At 35.0% G+C, this 22,111-nt stretch overlaps 1 protein-coding gene and 1 long non-coding RNA gene across 2 annotated transcripts in view; one reads left to right on the forward strand and one right to left on the reverse strand.

Moving 5' to 3' along the window:
- On the forward strand, nt 1-3,433 carry LOC110456746. The gene is made up of 2 exons (XR_002463626.1): nt 1-803; nt 930-3,433. It is a non-coding gene; the product is annotated as an uncharacterized LOC110456746 (long non-coding RNA).
- The window catches only part of LOC110456745 (E3 ubiquitin-protein ligase SMURF2-like), a 47,596-nt gene continuing 26,460 nt past the window's right edge, over nt 976-22,111 (reverse strand). Inside the window, exons 6-18 of the mRNA XM_021507676.1 lie at nt 12,443-12,526; nt 11,730-11,956; nt 11,320-11,404; nt 10,640-10,819; nt 10,082-10,244; nt 9,758-9,861; nt 9,142-9,256; nt 8,297-8,475; nt 7,551-7,688; nt 6,824-6,944; nt 6,047-6,248; nt 5,601-5,685; nt 976-5,174 (exon numbers count right to left, since the gene is read on the reverse strand). Of these exons, the coding sequence (XP_021363351.1) occupies nt 5,075-5,174; nt 5,601-5,685; nt 6,047-6,248; nt 6,824-6,944; nt 7,551-7,688; nt 8,297-8,475; nt 9,142-9,256; nt 9,758-9,861; nt 10,082-10,244; nt 10,640-10,819; nt 11,320-11,404; nt 11,730-11,956; nt 12,443-12,526 (1,783 nt within the window). The 3' untranslated portion in view covers nt 976-5,074. The remainder of the gene's footprint in view (nt 5,175-5,600; nt 5,686-6,046; nt 6,249-6,823; nt 6,945-7,550; nt 7,689-8,296; nt 8,476-9,141; nt 9,257-9,757; nt 9,862-10,081; nt 10,245-10,639; nt 10,820-11,319; nt 11,405-11,729; nt 11,957-12,442; nt 12,527-22,111) is intronic.

The raw sequence follows: 22,111 nt of genomic DNA on the forward strand, positions 1-22,111 counted from the left end.
AAACACAGTAAAACAATTTCTTTTTTACTTCTTGACATACATATTTATTTCATGAACATAATGATATACAATGTACATTAGTATCCATACTAAAACTTGTAGTTGTGTATTTAGGTTTAAAAAGTAGTAACAAGATGAAAGTTGTGTTCACGTACTTGTGTTTAGCTAGACAACTGTTTCTAAAGTGTTCCCTTTTTGGAAACAAGAGGATTTCATGGTTATGTAATGGAACTTCAACGTGATATTTGTTATGAGTAAAAAGGGACATGTTTTACAAGACAAGAATTTTTGGAGATTGTGTTATATCATGTGCATATATACAGTTAGTAAGGTAAGAGAGATTTGCCTTTTAAAGCTTTTCAGGCATGCATTCAAAATGTTACTACAGACACCACAGAAGTGTGTTAACAATGCAAGACTTTATTACATGTATCTGTTGAACTGTCTGCTAAGATTATCATATCATGATTACTATATAGATATATACGAATCCGGTAAAGTTATCCGCCTAATCAGAAGAGGAAACATATGTGCTTCTGTGTATATATGATTCCAAGTCTTGCTATATTAGTATCAAATGGTTTTCTATAGCATGGATAAAACAGCTAGCTACTATTTGAAATAACTCCCATTCACTGATGAAAATGCTGATATGCTAAATTGGCTCTACACGGTGAATATAAATGTAAAGGATACACTGGCTCGTCTTGATTTATTTGATGCTGAATGTTAAAATATCTGTTGTAGGTCGGACTACATAGGTGACCCTATCAGTGTTATCTGTTGTAGGTCGGACTACATAGGTGACCCTATCAGGGTTATCTGTTGTAGGTCGGACTACATAGGTGACCCTAGCAGTGTTATCTGTTGTAGGTCGGACTACATAGGTGACCCTAGCAGTGTTATCTGTTGTAGGTCGGACTACATAGGTGACCCTATCAGTGTTATTGTGTCATATTTAGCTTTTATCTTACCTTTTACGTTGATTTTACAATTTTCACGATTTATCATTAGAGAAATCTATAAAACCTTCACTTGGGTTACTAATTCAATCATGCTGTTGATGCTTCATAAATCCAATCCAACTTCAAAATAAATGTAATTAAATTCTCTAAAACAAATTTTGAAATCATATCATTTAACAGAATTTGTACTGGACACAAAAGTCTATCCAAATGTTTGCATGCTGATAAAAAATACAGTCACTCATGCCCAAAATAAAGTAGACACAGTCTTGTTAAAGATGGATCATATACACTGTCACAGTACAGAGAGATTAGGTGTCATGGAGAAGTAACCATCCTTGTAATCCTCGGACACAAGGCGACTGTGAGAAATTGAAACTTAATAATTGCCAATACAGTCAATATTTGAAATATATTTGAAAAATGTGTAAAGCCATTAGTCATATAGCACGGTATTTATAACATTCTTTGTGTTTATATAATTAGACGTCTTACAGGTCAAATCTGATTATAAATATAAATCTATGTTCAAATCCGATTGGTTTCTCTGCTAACCTGCACTATATATATGGTGATGGAATAAGTAGTTGCATTACATATATAACATAGATAATACAATACCGGAACCTACAAACACCGTCCTCTTGATATTTATTGTTTTAGTTATTTAATGCCATCATGAAAATACTGTATATGCAAAACCCAAATATACAAGTTTCCAGCTAAGGGTAATGACATAATCTACAAAAGATGTACACTTCCTTAAGCACAGAATCAATATACGATCAGATGTATTAGGTTTTTTTCTGCAGGTCAATGTAAATCTGATTGAAAGAACATTAACAGTAAAATTATTTTGTAGAAATTTAAGAAATAGTGACTATTGGAACCATGAAATTAAATGGATTTAATATCCTAAATGTATTATGATTATTAAAAAGTTGATACGGTAGTAAAGCCTAACTAGTTTTAGTATGTACAAGATTCTTGGTTTTAGATAAAATGCAGACTAAAATGAAAATATTTGAACAGAGTGTAAACATGAAAAGGAGTTAATAACTCGTTGATAGTATTAACCACTTAGAATTAAATGGGAAATCAAATTACAAAAAATAGCTTTTCAATATACAGAGAAATAATAAATAAAAGCTTGTTACCACTGCTGTGTGCTACTTTAAAGATCATTATATTTGTCAGTTCATATTTTCATTTTATCAAATTTTTGCAGATCTAAAGTAACCAAATATTTTATTTCCTTTTTTGATAATGCATTTGCAGCTTCTTTTCTGTATTTCAGGAGAATCATTTAATTTTTTTAAATCACGGAATTATTCAAGTTTGCAATAGATTCCACCTGTAAATTTAAGCAAAGCATTAATCTTACAACATACCAGCTGGTACTAAAGATTTACAGTAACCAGAAGTGTCAGGTTATTCTTTTCACTTAAATCTAAATCATGTAGATGTGCAGACAGCGAAAATTCTATCCTGACAAATATAACGAACTTTACAGTGATCAATGGTGACAAGTGTAGTGTCTTGTCCAGCAGCTAATATCTGTACAAAGCAAAACCAACGCTGTACGTGACGAGGGAATCACACTTACTCGTCAGAGTGTTCCACTACACAACAACAGCTCGTCTACTGAATCTGTCATGTTGTGATGTCTCTACGTACACACATTAAACCTACAATTATATATAATATATATATCTTTATGTACACACACATCCTCAAATACGAATCTCTCAATGATGAGTGCAGCTAGGTCATACACTTCTAATGATATTTACATATGTTTTAGATGAAATGTATAACAAAGGATGGTTTTGTCATATCAATCCCTCAGTGAAGGATAATGGTCACCTCTCACAACTCAAAATGTCCAAACATCTCAACAATTTAAATATATCTGATCACCTCTGTATATATGGACTGGCCAAAGTAACAATGCACAACCTTACAAACTTAGTGAACTTAGTCAGCTTACAAACCATGTGAATTTGATATACTTACAAACCTATATAGATTAGTAAGCTTAGAAATTTAGTGGGCCAAAAAACTCTTACAATTAGATTGAACTTAGATTAATACACTTGCAAACTTACTTAGATTCACAAGTGCACTTATCCAGAGAGACTGGCAAGCTTACTAAACTAGCCAGCTTAGCAAAATTACAAATGGTGAGTCTGGCAAGCTCACTAACCAAATAAACTTGACAAGCTTACTAACCTATTGAGCTTGGTAAATTGAGAGTCTGGCCCAGTGTTTAATTCTGTTATTCCCTCACCTCTACTTCAAACTCACTCCATGCAAACACACATACCCACTTTCTTAGCTTGTATTCGCATGCTACACTTCTTTCATACACTAACTCAGCCTATTATATCCTTTCAAACATTCATATAAATTGTTAAGCATGTAAAATTTCACTTAAAATGAATACAATTCATTCAGCAAAGTAAAAAGACAATATACAACACAAATATAAGAGGACACCTGCTCTTGACGTGATGAGAAATACGGACAAATTACTGTAAATATATGTAAACATTTGAATCTAGTGAGCACATGTGTCCATCTACAGTAAAACATATGTGAATCCAGCACTGATGTAGTACTATACATTTGTTAAAATAAAGGTTTGGTCTAGGATGTGAAAACTACATCTCTATCTATCCTAACTGATCAACACTGCTGACCCGCCATGGACAGGAGTTATGTCCCTTGTTTGATCATATACACTGATCGATTCATGGCCCTGTGTGATCATTGTCGGTGACAAAACCCCCCACATATTAGGTGTTTATATGTGAATACTGTTTCATGAATCATCATATAAATTTATTGTTGACAATACTGAAATATGCCAGTCAATGACAATAAAATTAGTCCTTCACTTTTGAAAACGTTCCACGTCTCATGCCGATAATATATCATCTTATCAGAAAATAAAACACATTTGCTGTTAAATTAATATAGAACTATAATCAGAGCAACTATTAGATCGATGTGAGATTTTGGTTTGCTTGCTGGAGAACCAGGTCAAAATCTAAAGAAAATAAATATATATCGGCAAATAATTATTGAAAATGATTTTTTTCAGGTAAATCATTTCTCTATTAAGAGTTAATTTAAAGATGCAAAAATCGTATTTTGCAGGTCAATCGGACTAAATTGTTAGCTGGATAAATTCAATAAGGAAATGAAGATTTTCAAAAGTAAGAGTTAAAATTAATCTATTGTGAAATGGTATCTGGCATTCAAATCTGTCGACAACTACCATATGATTATTGATCTCTTGTATTCATTTGATAACCAAAAATATTCCTTTTTGGGGAAATTTTGAATCAAATAGCTTTCAATCATAAGTGTATTCTTTTTCCTCTAAACAAATTAAGAAAATTATCAAACTATCCCTATTGAGGAAAACCTTATTTTGTTTCATTTGTTGACAAAGATCTAAAACATTCACAGGCTTAAATAGCACCTTACAAAATAGTTTTGCTCTTGATATGCAAATGAGGATGTAGAACAGGAAAGATTTAAAAATAAGTCCGAAATCTTCCTGTGATAAGGACACAGTTGACACAGTAAAGCCTACAGACTGGATTGATCCATCCTACAACACACAAATTGCTGCAATTCCTGAATTCTTCATGCCAGATTTATCTCTCGATCTGTAATTCAAGATTCTCGCCCAATCTTGACATCTCGATCCTCTCCCGACCTTGATATCTGGATGCTGTCCTAACTGACGTCTGGATTTTCCGGATCTCCCAACCTCAATGTCTGGATTTTCCGGATCTCCCAACCTCAATGTCTGGATTCTGTCCGGATCTCCCAACCTTAATGTCTGGATTCTGTCCGGATATCAATGTCTAGATTATCTTCCAAACCCGACGCCTGATTTCTCTCCTAAAAGTTATAATCCTCTCTAACACAAGATTCTTCTGGACACGGTTACACAATGCTTTTACACCAAGGTATTCCATGGCAATTAAGAATATCTCACAAGAACCACACCAGGATTTTTCTCACGGTTTCATTATCTGACAGCAAAGTCACAATATCTTTCACATGAATTCTGTTAGAATCTCACAACACTGTTATTCTACAGCAAAGCCACATGTCTCTTCTACAGCACAAGTCAATTTGGATAGTAATTTCTCAAATGATTCATATGGAGGCAAGTCGATCCGGTTAAAACTGAAACAAAATTCAACGGTAAAATTTAAATTTAATGTTCAGTGACAATCTTAATGCTGATTCAAATACCATGGGGTTTATTGTGTACATTATTTTGCAGCAAGCTATTTACTGCTGTATAGCATTTTTTCATCATATTATTCATAGAGAAATTCCAACTTGCCTTAAAACTTGCAAACCCATGTAAAATATATCAGATTTTGAACAAGAAATGAACATTATATTTTTTGGTCTCAATATGCTCAAACAGGTTCATTTTGGAAAAGCATTCCATTTAACAGCAGTTGATGGTTCTCAGTCAGTATCTATATCCTGAGAATGATTCATCTAGTAACTACCCTTATTACAATATAGTTAAGATATATGATCTCGTCTCCACACCAGACCAGGAATGGTTTGTGTTACTGTTGATGAAGCCAATCTTACCATGTGTGGGCTTTGGGTAAGTTGTCTGTGTTGGTCTCCACCATGTGTATAGTGAACAATCGTGGACCTGCAGCACCAGTGGAACCTGGAATAGCAAGGAGGAACGATGAATTGAAATCTACAGCTAAATGTACCTAAACCAAAAATTATCACGGCCTAGATGTCATTTTGGAGTAGAAAGGTCTGTGGAATACAGGGATTTAAATTACATAATGCTAGGAATGGATGCAGTCATAACTATATGAATGTCAGGTCTATACAGGTTTACAGCTTAAACATGATTCATTTTGGAAAGATTTTAATATTTAAGTTATAAATATGTATGATTTCATCCAAAAGATAGCTGAAAGCAGTCGATTCATCACATTTTTACACAAAAGTACGATGTGTTTGGAGTAGGAACAGCATACTTGCGAAACTTTTTTACCAGTCAAAATGATCCATACCTTGTAATGCCTTGAAGCCTTGAAGTGGAACTCGCGAGCTGCCTGTAACAAACTGTAGAAGTCTTGCTCTCATCTCGTCATCGAAACCTTCCACTGCTCGCCAGAACCATTTGGCAATATTGGAGTCCTGAGTACAGTGTTTGAGGCGTGTGTGGTTTTTCCAGTCAACGATATCTATCTTCCCAAGGCCTCCAATCATTAACTGAAACACAAAAACAAACATTCATTTAAAACTGTTTTTACAGACTCCTTTTACATGTATGTATGGAGGATTAGCAAATTTCCTTACAAGAGTGTTAAAACTAGTGAAAACAAAAGTTTTACTTAAATCTGTAATCCTTAAAAGTGGAATGTTCATGTTCTCCATAATACACTGGGGAAACTATATTTTCTCATATCCTACTTACAAGGAAAATAAATTATATGATTCCGTATAAAAAGAACACCACCCATTTCAACCAGCCCTAATATTGTGACATGGTCTTGTATTATTATAATTTCAACTTCCTGGTACAAACAAATAAGAGAGAAAAAATTGCACATAGTTATGGCATAAATGATTTCCAAGATTAGATCCTTTTTTTTCATTTTAGTTGCAAAAATGATTTCAAAGTATTGATATTTTTTTATTGATTTTTTATCAGAAATCTATGCATATTTAATAATGAATCCACCTAAACTGTTATTTGTCTTTTCTTGAAGAGCAATATTTATTGGAATAATGACACATCACAGTGTTTGGCTGGTGTATGAACTGTTTTGATCAAACATACAAACCTCAAGTTCACGCTCATCAAAAGGCCGCAGCAAGTGTTGTGGAATTACTTCATTGAACCCTTTCTGTAAGGCAAGAAACTGGGCCTCGATCCCCCTCATAAACCTCCAATGTACATACAATCTGAAACGCAAGCAATCATAACACATACTCAGTAGTTCAAAACTAAAAAGTGAATATTTTAGGTCCACCTCATGTGAGATACATTTTGTGCATTTAAACATAAACAAATAATGTAATAAGTAATGCTGTCCTGTAATCTTCGATGTGAGTGACCAAATTTATTCTCCCTCAACTGAACTCTTGGAGTCTGTTTATTTATGTCGACAGAACTGGTATATGCATTTTCAAATGTAGTATTTCAGGTATAAAGCTTAACAGATCTGTAAATGTTCATGCAGTCCTTGAAAATCTTGCCAAGGCTCACAAAGCAATATAGAATCATAAGGTCTGTTTTTATTATATAAACAAACACCTCCGATCCAAATGGTGAAACTGCTTGGAACAAATTAAACAAATCAGCCCTGAATTCCACCAGGAATCCATTTCCTAGAGGCAGCCAAACTTTTAGAACCTCTGTAAATGAACACTGGATCTTACTCTCTTATCCATGTGAAAAGAGGTTCATGAATTAACACTTTATCAACACTAAATGATGTCATGAATTACATAAACCAAAAGAAAGGATATGGTTTTATTAGCACCGATTCACTGAGATCAGTTACTTACTTTACATATTCTTTTTTGTTATCCTCTGTCACAGGGATATCGTTGCCACCAGGTTTTAGTTCGTACTCTGTGAACTGTCCAAAGGAGTTGTGTTCCACACAGAAGTTGTGATCCAGCACTGATTCTATGTTGTTTTCTCTGTTATAGAAACAAGAATACTTTTACAAATATTTTTTTCGTTTTTGTTATCTGTTTAAGAAAATAAAATTAAAAAAATAACCTTAAAAGGCATTCATCTTTTCTATAAATGATGTGCTTCCATAAAATTGTGGAGGCTATATTTAGAAATTATATTTTTTGAAGAGTTGTGTCCCCTTGCATGTAGAACACAGATGTTCCAATTTATGAGTGGACAGGGACCAGGAGTCAAATTCGGACAAAACTTGCAAAGCCAAGAACATTTTTGCAGGCCGAGTTCTCCAAAAAGCCATTGAAAGATGAACATACTATTACAATGACATATAAAGTTAAACCTCCCTTGACTTTTACTATTTTTTAGGTTAGAGAGGCTTGTCTTGAGCACATTTTGGTTTGTAAATAACAGCGACAAGACAGTACAAACAGTAAACATGGAGAACCATTTCAATGATTTCTCACCAAAATTAGAAGATTTGATTACTTAAGTGCTTAAACCTACACAACAACTACGAAAATATATACTCCTCAATATTGTCAATCAAGAATATTTCCATTCTTAGATCTAAATTTGATGACAATTGACAAAGGGGTTGTCTCCCTTTACTTACAGTAGCCACACAAGACTCCGGTGCAGCTCTGGGTCGACATTCTCCAGGTCGTCGAGAGTGACAGCCTTCTGGAGTAATTGTTTGTAGAAAGGCAGGGTGAATCCTCCATCTAGATAATGGCCGTGAAATATTGCTATACCAATAATCCGTCCCACAAAGTGGAAATAAGACAAATGTTCCTGGAAAATATAGAACATGACTTAGTTACAACAATAGCTGGTTTATCCATTTTCGTTGTTTACTGGACACTTGCCTTTCCAAAATTAACTTCCAAAAAGCAACTGCAATATGCATTCAGTAGAGCAACCCTAGATACACAATTGATGCAAGTATAATCAACATAGCACTTGTAGTAGGCAAGCTATAGATGAGAGCAATTCTTCTTAACCAGGTGCATGGACAGATGCACGCACGAATAGCCCCCATTTCTATATCTCCCGCCAACTCGTCGAGCGGGGGATAACTAAATTTGAAAACAATTAGATAGTATTCGTTTTTTTGCATCAAATAAAGTAAAACATGCTTGATAAACCACATTTATTGTAAATGTATCCTAATAGGAAGTCGTAATTTTTATCTAATAACAAGGAACTATCACATAAACATTATTCTCTATGAAGTTTTGTCTAGTATAGAACTTATTTATGTTCATTGCAAACACATTTTATCCTGATAAAACATAATGCTCATGATCATAACATCATTTGGGATCTTTTGGGTATTATTACAGATATATTTTATTATGTTAAATTCAGGCACACTTTAAATGACAGCACTTAAACTGAAAAAGAACAATGACAAGTTGAGTTCATACAGCCATTGAACCATTACCGCGTTTAACTTACAGGGTTAACGCCCGAGTCGGAGTTAATCTGGAGGGTATAAACATCGTCTCGGGCATATTGGAACAGGCCGTAATATGGATTCAGCATCTCATGGGACAGTAAATATAACCACTCTCTGTAAATAAAACAACGCCTCCAATAAACATTACAGACTCAATATATCAACGGCTAATGTCAGAAGTGTATGTAACTGTGGTGTGGGCATTTTACACGTCTGTACTTTAACTCATTCACCCCTGAAATTTCATAATGAACTATTCCAGCCTTTGAATTGGAAGGGTTCAAATGCGTCTTCAGGGGTGAATGAGTTAAAGACCAACAGGGAATATTTGGTACATTTTATGCAGGTTCAACTAGGAGTGTTTAATATGCTTATGCAGAGCTCATAGGAGTATTTGATGTACTTATGCAAGGCCAAAAAGACTTTTAAGGTACATATGTAGAAATCAGTTATAAAGGGTACTTAGATAATGCACTTATGCAGGACTCCTAATTAAAGAGTATATGATGTCCTGATGGAGAGGAATATTGAATTATTACAAAAAAATGCTTTTTCTTTTAAAGTTTTAAAGGTAGACTATTGTTCTCAAATTTAAAAGCATTTTTTTTTTTGTACCTGGCTACACCTCCATAATCAAGGCCCTCTTCCCCTCGAAACTTCACCATCAGACGCTTCCTCAGATCTTTCGCTCGGAGCTTCATCACTTGTCGATAGGAATCCTGGTAGTTATGAAACAAATTAAGCAAATTATGATATTTGTTTTTAAGTAGAGTGATTTAAAAGAAATTTATTGTTTCATGAAAATATATTGTGATATGCAATTTATTGGTACTAATGTTGCAGGATAGTCATTTAGTGTGTTACTAAGCTACTACTAATCCATGAACATTTGGGACAAGTACATAGAAGTAAGGCCATGTTACAGGTGACATGCATTACCTCAAATATTTCCTCCCTCGACACCTCCATCCGACAGTGGCCTCCCTGAGGCTGTAATGCAGCGAACTCTTGTCGTACAATTTTCATTTTCTGGACGAGATCTCGTTTGTATTTAGGCACAGGTGACTCATTCTCTTTATCATTACATCTATTGTTACTGCTCCTGGAAAATGGTCAACAAAAGTACCATGTAGATAAAGTTCAACAATAGTCAACACGTATATAATGTTAAAGAAACTTGGTGTTGGTCAACATGATCACTGTAAATATGTTTATTTCCATTTCTGCTCCTTGTGAAATAAATTGAATATACAATATAAAATATTTTGATGGCCCTCGTGTAACTGATTAAACAATTTCACTCAAGATGAACTAGTATTGACCCAGAGGATTGATCTTAGTGACCTGGTGACCCCATAGATTGATCCTGATGACCTGGTGACCCCCCAGATTGATCCTGATGATCTGGTGACCCCCCAGATTGATCCTGATGATCTGGTGACCCCCCAGATTGATCCTGATGATCTGGTGACCCCCTAGATTGACAGGACAACTTACGTGGATCGAGCAGTCGTCTGCAGTAGATGGATGTTGGCAGAAAGCCGGGGATCTGTGAATTGTGTTGTCCTGTTGTTGTGGTCTACGAAGTACACACGGCCATTTCCCGTATGTCGTGTCTCCCAACCAGCGGGCAGCTGACCAAGGTCTTCCTCTCGGATCTCCGAACTCGACAGGTCCCTGTGGGGAAGGAAACCAAGACACTTCAAAGACAATTCTTAGGTGTAAAGATTCCTTTTTTTTTTTTTTTTTTTTTTTAAAGTTTTAATGGTTATATATTGATTAATAAGGGATAATAATACTTCAAACATTGGTCAAGAAGCATGAGTTGAAAACTTCACACATCAATCAGATATTGACTGGAGTGTTGGTTATAGTAAATGAGAACAAAGTGAAGGCTTTTTATATATTCAATTTCTGTTCATGCAACTGCATGTGGTCGAGTATTATTTAAATAACCTATTGTGTAGTAAGTTTTACAGTACACCCTGTCTTCTCCAACCCTGTCCAATCAACACTTTTGTCTGAATTGACCCAAGGATTTTGGTTCTAATAATGTAAGTAGACTCTCTGCAAACTGGCGAATATAGTGGTCCCAGGGTTGTACGGTTTACACAAAGTACACTAGTAGAAATCCAGGTTCCTGCATGTTGTTCGAGGTTTCAAATAAGCCCACTTACCTCGGAACTCGTGGGTCATGCCACGTGCTGACTCCCGTCCGCGTGTGTAGAAAGTACACCTGACCTTGCTGGGTTGTTCGTTGTTCTGAAATAAAATACAAACAGAAATTACTTTCAGTGTTGTTATAATTAATTATAAATGCAGTTTTTGTCTCATCAGTCATAGTTCCATTCCTAAAGAACTCTTAACAAGGAATCTTTCTGAGTTTTCTGAAATGAAAAAGTTTGTTATCTAAACCTTACACATCGGTTCTTATATATATCTAACTTTTATCATGATTTTACTATTAGGTAGATCTTTAAAATTGTTTTACTGTCTCAATGAAACAATAAATATCTCAAATGGAAATGAAATCTCTTGCAAAATATTACAATAATGTATATCTTTTTTGGCTATAAAACTAACTTACCATAGCCACTGGGCAGGTCGACTGCATTGTGTAGATGAGAACGATTGAGGTAATTTCGGTGCCGCGTGGATCGCCGACGTGGTAGTGGGGGGTTGACTGTTCCACTGTCCTCGTTATTGTTGTTAGAAGAGCTACTTGTGTTGTTGTCATGGTTACCACTATTTGTTGACGGTTGCCGGCTGTGTGCACTAGTGACTGTGTTGTTTCGTACAAACTCAGATGCTGGTCTGAAAATAAGCACAACATATTAGCCCTAGGTCCAAGTCATGTCAAAACATAGAAATTAGATGATTGTTACTTCTGCTTCTTCCTGTATTGAAAAATTAAGGATTATTTCTCAAAATAATCAGGGTCTTGAACACCAAAGTCTACTGCATGCAAATACTTGTTTGTCCTCAACAAATAACCCCCTCTCCCGAAATTTCAAGTGAAACAGAACAATTTATTCTCTTGAATCACTGGAGAAATTTTCTGTGTACTGTAACTTTGATAGTACCAGGTAATTCAGGTGAATTTGGGTATTTTTTAATGTATCTTATTCTATTTTCAAGATAAATAAACTCTTGACAATATGACAATAAATCTATCTGCTTAATATAACTATGATACCAGATTTAATTTTTTAAATTAGAAATCAAAGTGTAATTTGTACAGTACTGTTATTTGTGTAATTAACATGTGTATCTGTCATACAGAAATAGGTAACGACATACCTTGTAGGACGTGCCCATTGGGTGCTACGGGTCAGGTGATTGACATAATGTACACGCCCACTTGCTGTGCGCCTCTCCTCCCATCTGCAAAATACAAACATTAAGAAGCATTAGGAAACAGAACAATATTCCGAACTCTAAATCAATCAGTGATACTAGCTGTAAAGGTATGATAACCAACATTCCTAGGTGTTGTTATAAATAGGAGCTGCTCAATTACCATGGTTAATTACCTACCCTGGTATGTTCTATAGAGCGTGATGATATGAAATTATTTATTTTTGTAGTTTAGCTTGATCCATGTCATTACTTAGACAGTCATTGGTACTTACTGCTCCATAACCCACACAGTATATTACCGGTACCAAAACTGTGTTAATGTAAATTATCCTGATTTCATTTTGTCCATATGTTTGGTCAAAAGACCCGAGCTATGTATACATTCTACGCGACATTACATATATTTAATGGCAGGTCCTCAATGACACACAGTAGAATATACAGGCGAAAATCTGGGTCAAACATGTTTTCTCATTTTCAGCATTATTGACCTGGAAGATATCCACTACAGAGTACACACCACTACAAAAGATAATATACCTAACCAAGCTTAACCAGCTATACAACATTTACATATTGTTAATTATTGTTTTGTTTCAATAGTGATCAACTTGAACAAAATCGGTTTTTTTTATAACTTTTATGCTACATTTACATGTTTATGTCCTATTAAGTTAACAATTCTTTGTGCACTTGTATAGCCACTCTGAGAACCAAGCCTCCAACCATTCAAGCATTGTTAGCTTTAAACTTTACAACTCCTCAAAACTTGATCTTTAAAGAACTTTTTCTCTTAAATATTTTTGTATGTTTCTTGTCTTCTGTAATATTTTTTTTCTTGTCTTCTGTAATATTTTTTAATAATATACATGTAGTATTATAATTGTACTTAAAATGTTTATATATTCAGATGAAAATTCAATTAATGTTGTACCAGAAGCTGATCAAGTACCCAGTAATAAGGTTCTTGTTTGTATATACACACAACTGTAAACAATATTACAGCAATCAAGTCCTCCCAGCTTCTGCAGCTGTCACACAGCATAAGGTCAAGGTTATTCCATAGACCTTCCTACCTACACAAAGAGATGCAGACACATATCACTGAATTGTGTGTCAGCAAACATACCCTAACGATTGAACCTTCTCCCATCAAACCAACAACATTAATTACTATTCTATTATTCAGTCTTACGCCAGCACAACCTAGACAGTAAGCACTGATAATGCTATACCATTCTGAAATATACAGGAGCCTAAGATTGAGTGATGTACGAATGCATCAAATTTAGACTGACTGCATTAATACAAGTGACAGTTAATTTTAGACTCAACCATAGAAAGTAATTACATGGAAGGCGTAAGTTTCCCACTGTTCAGTAGTCAACTCATATGCAAAGTAATGTTTCAGCAAGTCATAGCTGTCTTGTACAAAACAAGGTTGAAATAAAAACTAATTTTAACATTGTACATTAAATAGTGTTCAGAAAAAAAAATGAAATCCTTAAAAACTTGTTAACTTCAAGAATCATTTCCACTTAATTAAGTCTGTCGACAGTATCAACACATAAACAAGTGCCTCATATCAAATTGGTCTGATACCTGGGTACATACGATTCATGTTTACCACACATAGATTCCAAACACCATTTTAAGTACAAAGAAATCAATAATTGTGTTTCTACCTATGTATGTAGATAATAAATGCCAGTGTTCACCACTTAAATGAAAATAAATAATACAGCCCCGTTAACTGTAACTGAGCTGTCTTGTTGTCTCCCCTTATCAGTAACAAGGCCCTTTGTGCACGTGTATCGTTTTCACCATCTGATTTTATCGCTTTCATCGACATCTCTCCCGAGTTTCAGAAAACAAAAGTCTAATTCATATTGAATTGCCTCTAATGTTCTCTTGACATGCAAAGGAGGGAGAAACAAGTGTTTTTTGACTTTCTGGCATGTTTTGAGAGCTCAGCTAAGGGGTATAACAGGGACCAAATACAGGTCAAGTTAAATCAGCCAGCGAAAGTGGGCCTTACTTTCGCAGTAGTACAGACCCAGTAACTGTTCCGACCAGTTTGTGCAAGACCTCAGCCTACTGTGATCAAAACACCACAATTGTGACACAGCATTTTGCTATTTATGGTATATATCCCCCGTAACTTACTGATAAATGGAATGACTGACTTTATCTGGAGTTTTCTACATTGTAAATCTATTGCCTAAATCACTGAAATATGTTTTGATTGTAAAATCAAACAATACAAAAAGTACTAGTATTTAAACAAGGAATATACCACAAATGACTTTAAAAACTAACCCAACCCCTACTTTAAGATATTGGCTTGCTACTACTAAATTTATTTTAGAGTTTGATGTTCAATGAGACAATTCCTTGCCCATGAACATCAACAGGTCTTTGTTATAAATTCCAATTTGTGATAAATATGTTCTTGTTCATGTTCATTACAGTAGTTTAAACCTGAGGAATAATATCTATGAAATACATATTTAAAACCAGAGATGGTGTCAAAGCCACCAAATGCTCGCCTGTTTAAAAATTTATCGTCTTTAAAAAATTGTTTTTAAAATGAAAAGAACAAAACTTTAAAAAAAAAAAAAAAAAATGAAATTAATTTTTTAATTGTGCCTTTGCTACATCTAAAATATAGCCCAAAGGAACCTTCATGACAAATATCAGCATCCTTGTACGCACATTTAATGTATGACAAGCTTCTAAATAACTTGCACCAAAAACTTTAACATTGATGTGCTACAAAAATGTTAAGTTTTAAACAGACCTACAAAAAAAAGATTTATTTTTTATTTTTTTTCACTTCACTTCATCAATATTTTACTCGACAGGAACCTCAATGCCAAATATCAGCATCCTAGTATGCATATTTAATAAATGACAAGCTTCTGAATAACTTGCAGGTAAAACTTAAACATTTTCATGCTGACGCTGACGCCGGGGTATCACTTAGCTCTCTATTCTTCGAACAGGCGAGCTAAAAATGAGTATCTCTTAATATGTCTGACTGTGAAAAACATCCAATATATGTTACCTGTAATATCAGTATAGGATTCTAATCCATAAATTTGTCTTTAATTAAAAGGAATAGAATTAAATCTCAGATTCAGTCAGTATACCTGTTTTCTGAAAAAAGATGAAGAAATCACAATTGATATCATTAAGATAAATTTTGTTATCCCAGTGTTTGGTGATTTACGAAGCGGCCAGAGGGTACTTAATATCTATAGGAGAAATGTTTTCCCCGAGTATAAGTAGTCAAGTTACATGTATCTGTCAATTACAAATAATTCTTTCATCATCAGAATATTTCTACGAGGTTTTTCTAGTGTCTAACACCTTTGTTTGTCAGGTGCTTACAATGTAGATCATCTTCCTTTGAGGGAAAGTAGTTCAATATGTATATACATATCACCCAAGTTTGTAACCCTCGTCCTTGGAATGTGTCTGATATTTCTGAATTAAAACGTTGCCCCTTGCTATAAACACTAGGTCAACATCATTCTGTGAATTTTTTCTACAGTTACTATATGTTTTCAAAACAGAACTTTCAGTTCTATTTTAATATTTTTTTGAAGTCATCAAAAGTATAAAATTTTCAAAGAAATCAAATCATTTTGGCTAACACAGCTAAATGTGAGTATACAACACATTGTTTACGCTTCCTCGTACCAACCTAGTTTCTTCGACCTGGGTTAAGTGATAATTATAACCTATAGGAGTTAATGAAGATTTTTATGACAGATCTGCAATGTTCCAATGCAGGATCACTCAAAGGTTTTATGAACAAACACACAATCAAGACAACGGCACCGGGCACACTAATCGTATTCATCACGCCAGCAATTAGCTTTCAAGTCATTTGGATACACTGGAAAATGTGTAGAACATCTAATGGCTTCCTCATTGAGCATGTTTCCATACGCAATATAACGCACGTAGGTGAATAACATGCCAATGGCTCTAGACACAAGATGTTGTTTATATGTATACATCTGCACAGAAAAAAACGGGATTCACCTTTGGTTAGACATCAATTTGTTCGTCTCTACTACAAAGTCCTTGGCTCCAAAGCCCGTAGTAAGAATTATGTAAGTACACGACGCTAATAACAAGAACATTGGTGTGGTCATATATTTATGCGGAGATGAAGACGTTTGTAACGTTGGATTGTTTAGCGGTTAAAGCTTTACAGACGTAGTACAAATATTACAGCACTGCATTGAGGTAAATTGGGAGTGGAAGAAGCTTGGCAGGTGTAAGCTATTACACCTCCTGTATTACTACAGTAAATAACGAACTACATAACCAAAACACATCCTCCCGTCTCATCTGCCAAAATATGTCTTACACTAGTCGTCTGAATGGAGATTTCACTTACAAAGCCACAGTCGTGCGGATGGATTACCAGCCGTCTGCTGATACCATACATACTAACATACCAGGTCTAGTGGTAACTGTTGTCAGGTACTCGCAACATCCCATAATATTCATCGTCAGGGACTTAAAGTTGTTTCTTGTGGTCTACACTGTCAAGAGATTCGCAGCATGTACTTCCATGCATTGTCAAAGACTCATTATCAAAGATTCCTTATCATAAGAACAAGACAGAATTAGGCCAACTTTCTGTCATCATGGCCAATAAAAAGTAGGTCAACTATGAAAATTTATTTAGGTCAAAAACTGATAGAGACTATAATGGTAAAAAAATGGCAATCTTACTCAATACTAGATATTGACTATCCAATATGGCCATTGTTTATCAAATCTACATATATTTATATATACATATCCATAAAAAATCCTTGGCTGTAGTTTATAATGGTTATATAATTATGTTGCATGATTTTGGTACGTGTACTATCTGTAATGTAACAGCTACATACGTAATCATATCTTCTAAGACTACCAAATATTACTACAAAAGTTAGATTTGGCATCGCTATGGTACATATAAATGAGAAAAAAACCAGAAATGTTGAAATTAAGAACCAAAACTGATTGTGTGGTGAGAAAATTAGGGCAAAAATTCTTCTTAACAAAAGCTAACAAAGTGAAGCTCAGACAGATGATGTAATAGCCAATGTGGATGATGTAATAGCCAATGTATCCTATTGGACAATAGGACACTTGTAAAGCGTGTACCAGACACTGTTAAAGTAATTAACCAAGTAAGCAGTCCCTTTGATATGCATAACCAAGCCATGAAATTTAGGTCAGAGCTCCGTAGATGTGTGTGAAACACCTGTACACCAAACGAAGTAGGTTCCTCTGATGTACCACAGACACCGGCAGGTGACGCTGAGATGAAAGCACCAACATGAATTATTACTTGCGACAGGTAATCGCTTCAGAAACAAAAACAAAAGTTATCTTGATTCACTATTATCCCACTAATTACAGAGAATAATATTTTTTTAATGAAAGCTTGCGATCTCTTGGGAAATAACCAAACAGAATCAAATATATCTATTCAGAATACAGGTTGTCAGATAGTACAGGTTTGACTTACAAAGAGATAGTCATACTAGACAGGTTTTCAATTTACACAGATTCAACTATCCATTATGATTTTTTTTTAAAGGTACATTTTATATGAGACACTGAACTTAAGACTTCATTAAGATGTACCTACTTTAAAGATGTTTGAATAAATAGATTCAAACTTGCCAATATTTCAAATGTTTCAATATCTACAAAAAAATATTCGAATTACTTTTATGATGATCCTTATTTGACAAAATGTAAATATCTGATAAAACAGCAGAATGTAGGGTAAAAAACTTAAGACCCCCCATCCAAAATAAGGAAACTTGGCAAGTAAGGCGTTCTTACAACGGTGCGAATTTTATGTATTTTGATTATGTAATTATAATAACATCTTTATGAATATTACCTAAGAATGTAGGCACGATAATCAGCTTGTGTCAACCAAACAATAAAGAGGAAGGAATAAATGTAAATGAGATGTACATATTGAAAGCAGTAGGTGCAAGATACGGGAATTGTTTTACGCCAGGTCGTGTCGTCTGGTGTTACACAAATTATGATAAACTGTTACGAAGACGAAATCGGTCAGTCAAACAGCTTACATTTCACGGAAACATTTACAGACAGTTAGATTTTAAGTTTATAGTGGGCGGACACCACAAAACTCATACAATTTAAACGGTGTTTGGCAGAAACAGTAAAGGGTAAAAGTCAGAAAGGGATTTAGAATGTTGTATAAGAAATTATGCACCTTCATAGATACACAGCATATCGAAAGTCAAATATTTGTCAAACTTAAATGATATCACCACAGTTTCTTGCCATGCTCAAATCTTTTAGATTTCCATAGTCCTAACAACTTACATCAACACTGAAATACATTCATCATCTTTTAAAATGTTCATGGCCGTTGTACACACAGATTTCTGTTGTACTTCATAGATCTTTCCTGAAATCTAGAATATCCTGTCAATCTTTTGAACAACCCCAGAACTTCGACATGCATTCATATTTCTGGAATAATTTCAGTGACTTCAGTTTTGTGAGTCTAGATCTGCAAAGGGGTCCCTCGAAATATTTATTTTGTCATATCTTGATAGAAAATCAGGGTTAACACGCCAAATGATGCTGTTGATCTTTTTGAAGGTTCCCACAACTTTTACATACACAAATATCTGGAATATTCTGTTGATGTTTTGATGGTTCCAAGAACTTTGACATCTCTGCAACTCTTGACACAAGTAAGGTTAAACTTCACTCAGTGTTAGGGCTGGGGAGGATGGTGAGCTGTGTGTAAAATAGCTACAGCCTAGCACTGTCATTCTGACTTACCTCCACACAAATCATTCTACAAACCCGTTCCCGTTAACACCACTTGGCTTACCTATACACTGTACGAACCAGGTATACAAGGGCACAAGGGTCAAACACCAGGAAAACGCTACAGGTCTTATCTTCTGTCGGAGCAGGGTTATCAAGTAGGTTTCTTACAATATTTGTTTTACAAGGATACTTGCATTGGAACACTCCTGAGATACACCTTTAAAATCATTTATATTTTCCTTTACTTCATGCAGAAATAATGCCGCAAAATGAATTAACCCATTTCCAACCAAAAGTGCAAAACATAGCAAAGCATTTGCAAGATTTTATGTTTTCCTGAAATATTGTGAAATTAAATCCCTTGTAAAAATAATCAAGTATAAATGCAGTAGACCTTTACCAAACTGACCTTTACAATGAGGCCATCATACAGCACCGGTGTTTTAATACAAAATGAATTAACTTACAAATAAAATTGAGGTAGATCTGATATTGTTCTTTGGCAACTCTCGTTCAAATAGGTTTTTGTGATCTCTAAGTAACTAAATACCTGGAGAATTTGTTATGCAAGTCATTATTTTTAACACTGTTCATCTTTACAACATGAACATATGTGTGAACATACTTTGGAATAGAAACTATTGATTTATAGTTTCACTAAGTTCTCATAAGTTTTCTAGTAATTGCTCACCTCATTCTCTCAAAATATTTTATGTCAAGTCGCTGTAATTAAGCACAAATTTACATTATTTATGATCTATTAAATGTACAATAATGTCATTTTTAATGCTTTTTTTAAGAACAGGACATAACCTCAGTGTCTTTTAGAAGCTTGTCATTATGCTTCATTGACTTCAACACTTAATATGATTCAAACTTTCAAAAGATCATAATATCGCCCTGAATACTTATAGAACCAATATGGTCATATATATATACATGCGCCTGCTTATTTTTGCATGTGAATTTTTTTAAGTATGGACTATCTATTTATTTACAAAGATTTCAGTAAATTAAATGAAGAGAAAAACATCATATTTTGATATATATTGAAGAATTGACTTTTTAAAAAAATATTTTTTCATTTCATTTCATTTTTTTTTTTTTTTCATGCATCAACATTGAGAATGTCAATGATGCAATATTCTCCCACCCTTCACAGATGTGTCTCCCTTTTAAGCCAGAAAAGATCAGCTTGTCACCCCTAGGGGGAAATAGCCTCCTGCAGAATGGTGAGATCTCAGTCATAACAATAGTATGTCACATCATCAATGCATTGATGTCACAACAACAGTAGCAGACCATAGAAGACACCTCTGGATTTGCTGAAAAGTTGAGGGTAGGACATTCGACAATATGACCTTCGGGTTGGAGATTATATCTGTCACACCCTCAAGGTAGGAGAAATTTCTAACAATCTTCAACTATGGGGTAAATCTGTTTGACTGTCTTATCATTCTTTCCAACCAAAAGTGCAAAACATAGCAAAGCATTTGCAAGATGTTATGTTTTCCTGAAATATTGTGAAATTAAATCCCTTGTAAAAATAATCAAGTATAGATGCAGTAGACCTTTACTAAACTGACCTTTACAATGAGGCCATCATACAGCACCGGTGTTTTAATACAAATGACTTATATCAGACCCTAACAGGCGGACAAGGGTGCTCAAGTATGTATGCAGGCGAGAAATGAAATATCCTGGAGACATAGGTGACAGTCTACGTTTAAACAGGTGAAATACTGCTCCAGTACAGGACCACAGGCGGAGTGTGGGAAAGTCGTGGGTTGCTAGGAAAGAATACTGGTGTTGACACCCACCATTGTTTATGTGTAGTTACAGTAATTGGTGGTAAGTGGTCTGCACCGATTTGTCCATCCTCCACATACATGTGGTCACGCAATCGAGTAACTACCATTAAACTCGTCGCCTTTGTCAATTTTTAAAAACAGGGAAACTTAATCTGTTTCTTATGTCACAGAGCAGAACTGTTGTTCACACAGTGCATGGTCTAAGTACCTGACCGATATCTGCATGTCGTTTTATAATGTCTACCTGCTATAAACCACAATATGAGTTCATGTGGTGAACCCTATAGTATAAAATATGCGGTCAAGGTCTGTATGTGACAAGGTCTGTATGTGACCCGGGAAATGTGTGGAGAGATATAATGACAGCTGTCTAGTTTTTGATGATGCAGTAACAAAGTCAAGAGGGACCATCATGATACATAGATGTTCTAACAGACAGTATATAACATCAGTGTACTGGATAGTGATAATACTAAATGTAGACTTTCATGTCTCTGTTTTCCACTTGTGTCTTCACCCCACCCTGTCTTTTACATCTGTCCTCACCCTCCCCACCTTTACCCCTACACCTCACCATCTGTTATCTATTGCAACCCTGCCTCTTTATCTCCCGTCTTTAGTCCACCCCAGGCCCATCATCTCAGTCCATTCTTTTCTGTCCCCACATTATACCATTGACCCTCTCTTCCTTCCACCCAATGGCTACCCTACCGTACACCATCCCAGTCTTTTTAATATATTTATCATATCCTCTTCTCCTCTGCTACAATCCACCCAACACCTCGCTCCTCATCCCCAGAGTCCATCAAACCCCACCACTTCAATCCCCACCCAACTCACTTCATATCCGCCTCCAATCTACTGGCTACATCTCCGACCCCCACCACTCTCCACAACACCCCTCTCTTCCCCCCTCTACTCCTGATTTCTGATTTCTACTATACCCCAGCCC

This window comes from Mizuhopecten yessoensis, unplaced genomic scaffold, assembly GCF_002113885.1.
Source record: "Mizuhopecten yessoensis strain PY_sf001 unplaced genomic scaffold, ASM211388v2 scaffold8841, whole genome shotgun sequence".
Lineage (NCBI taxonomy): Eukaryota > Metazoa > Mollusca > Bivalvia > Pectinida > Pectinidae > Mizuhopecten > Mizuhopecten yessoensis.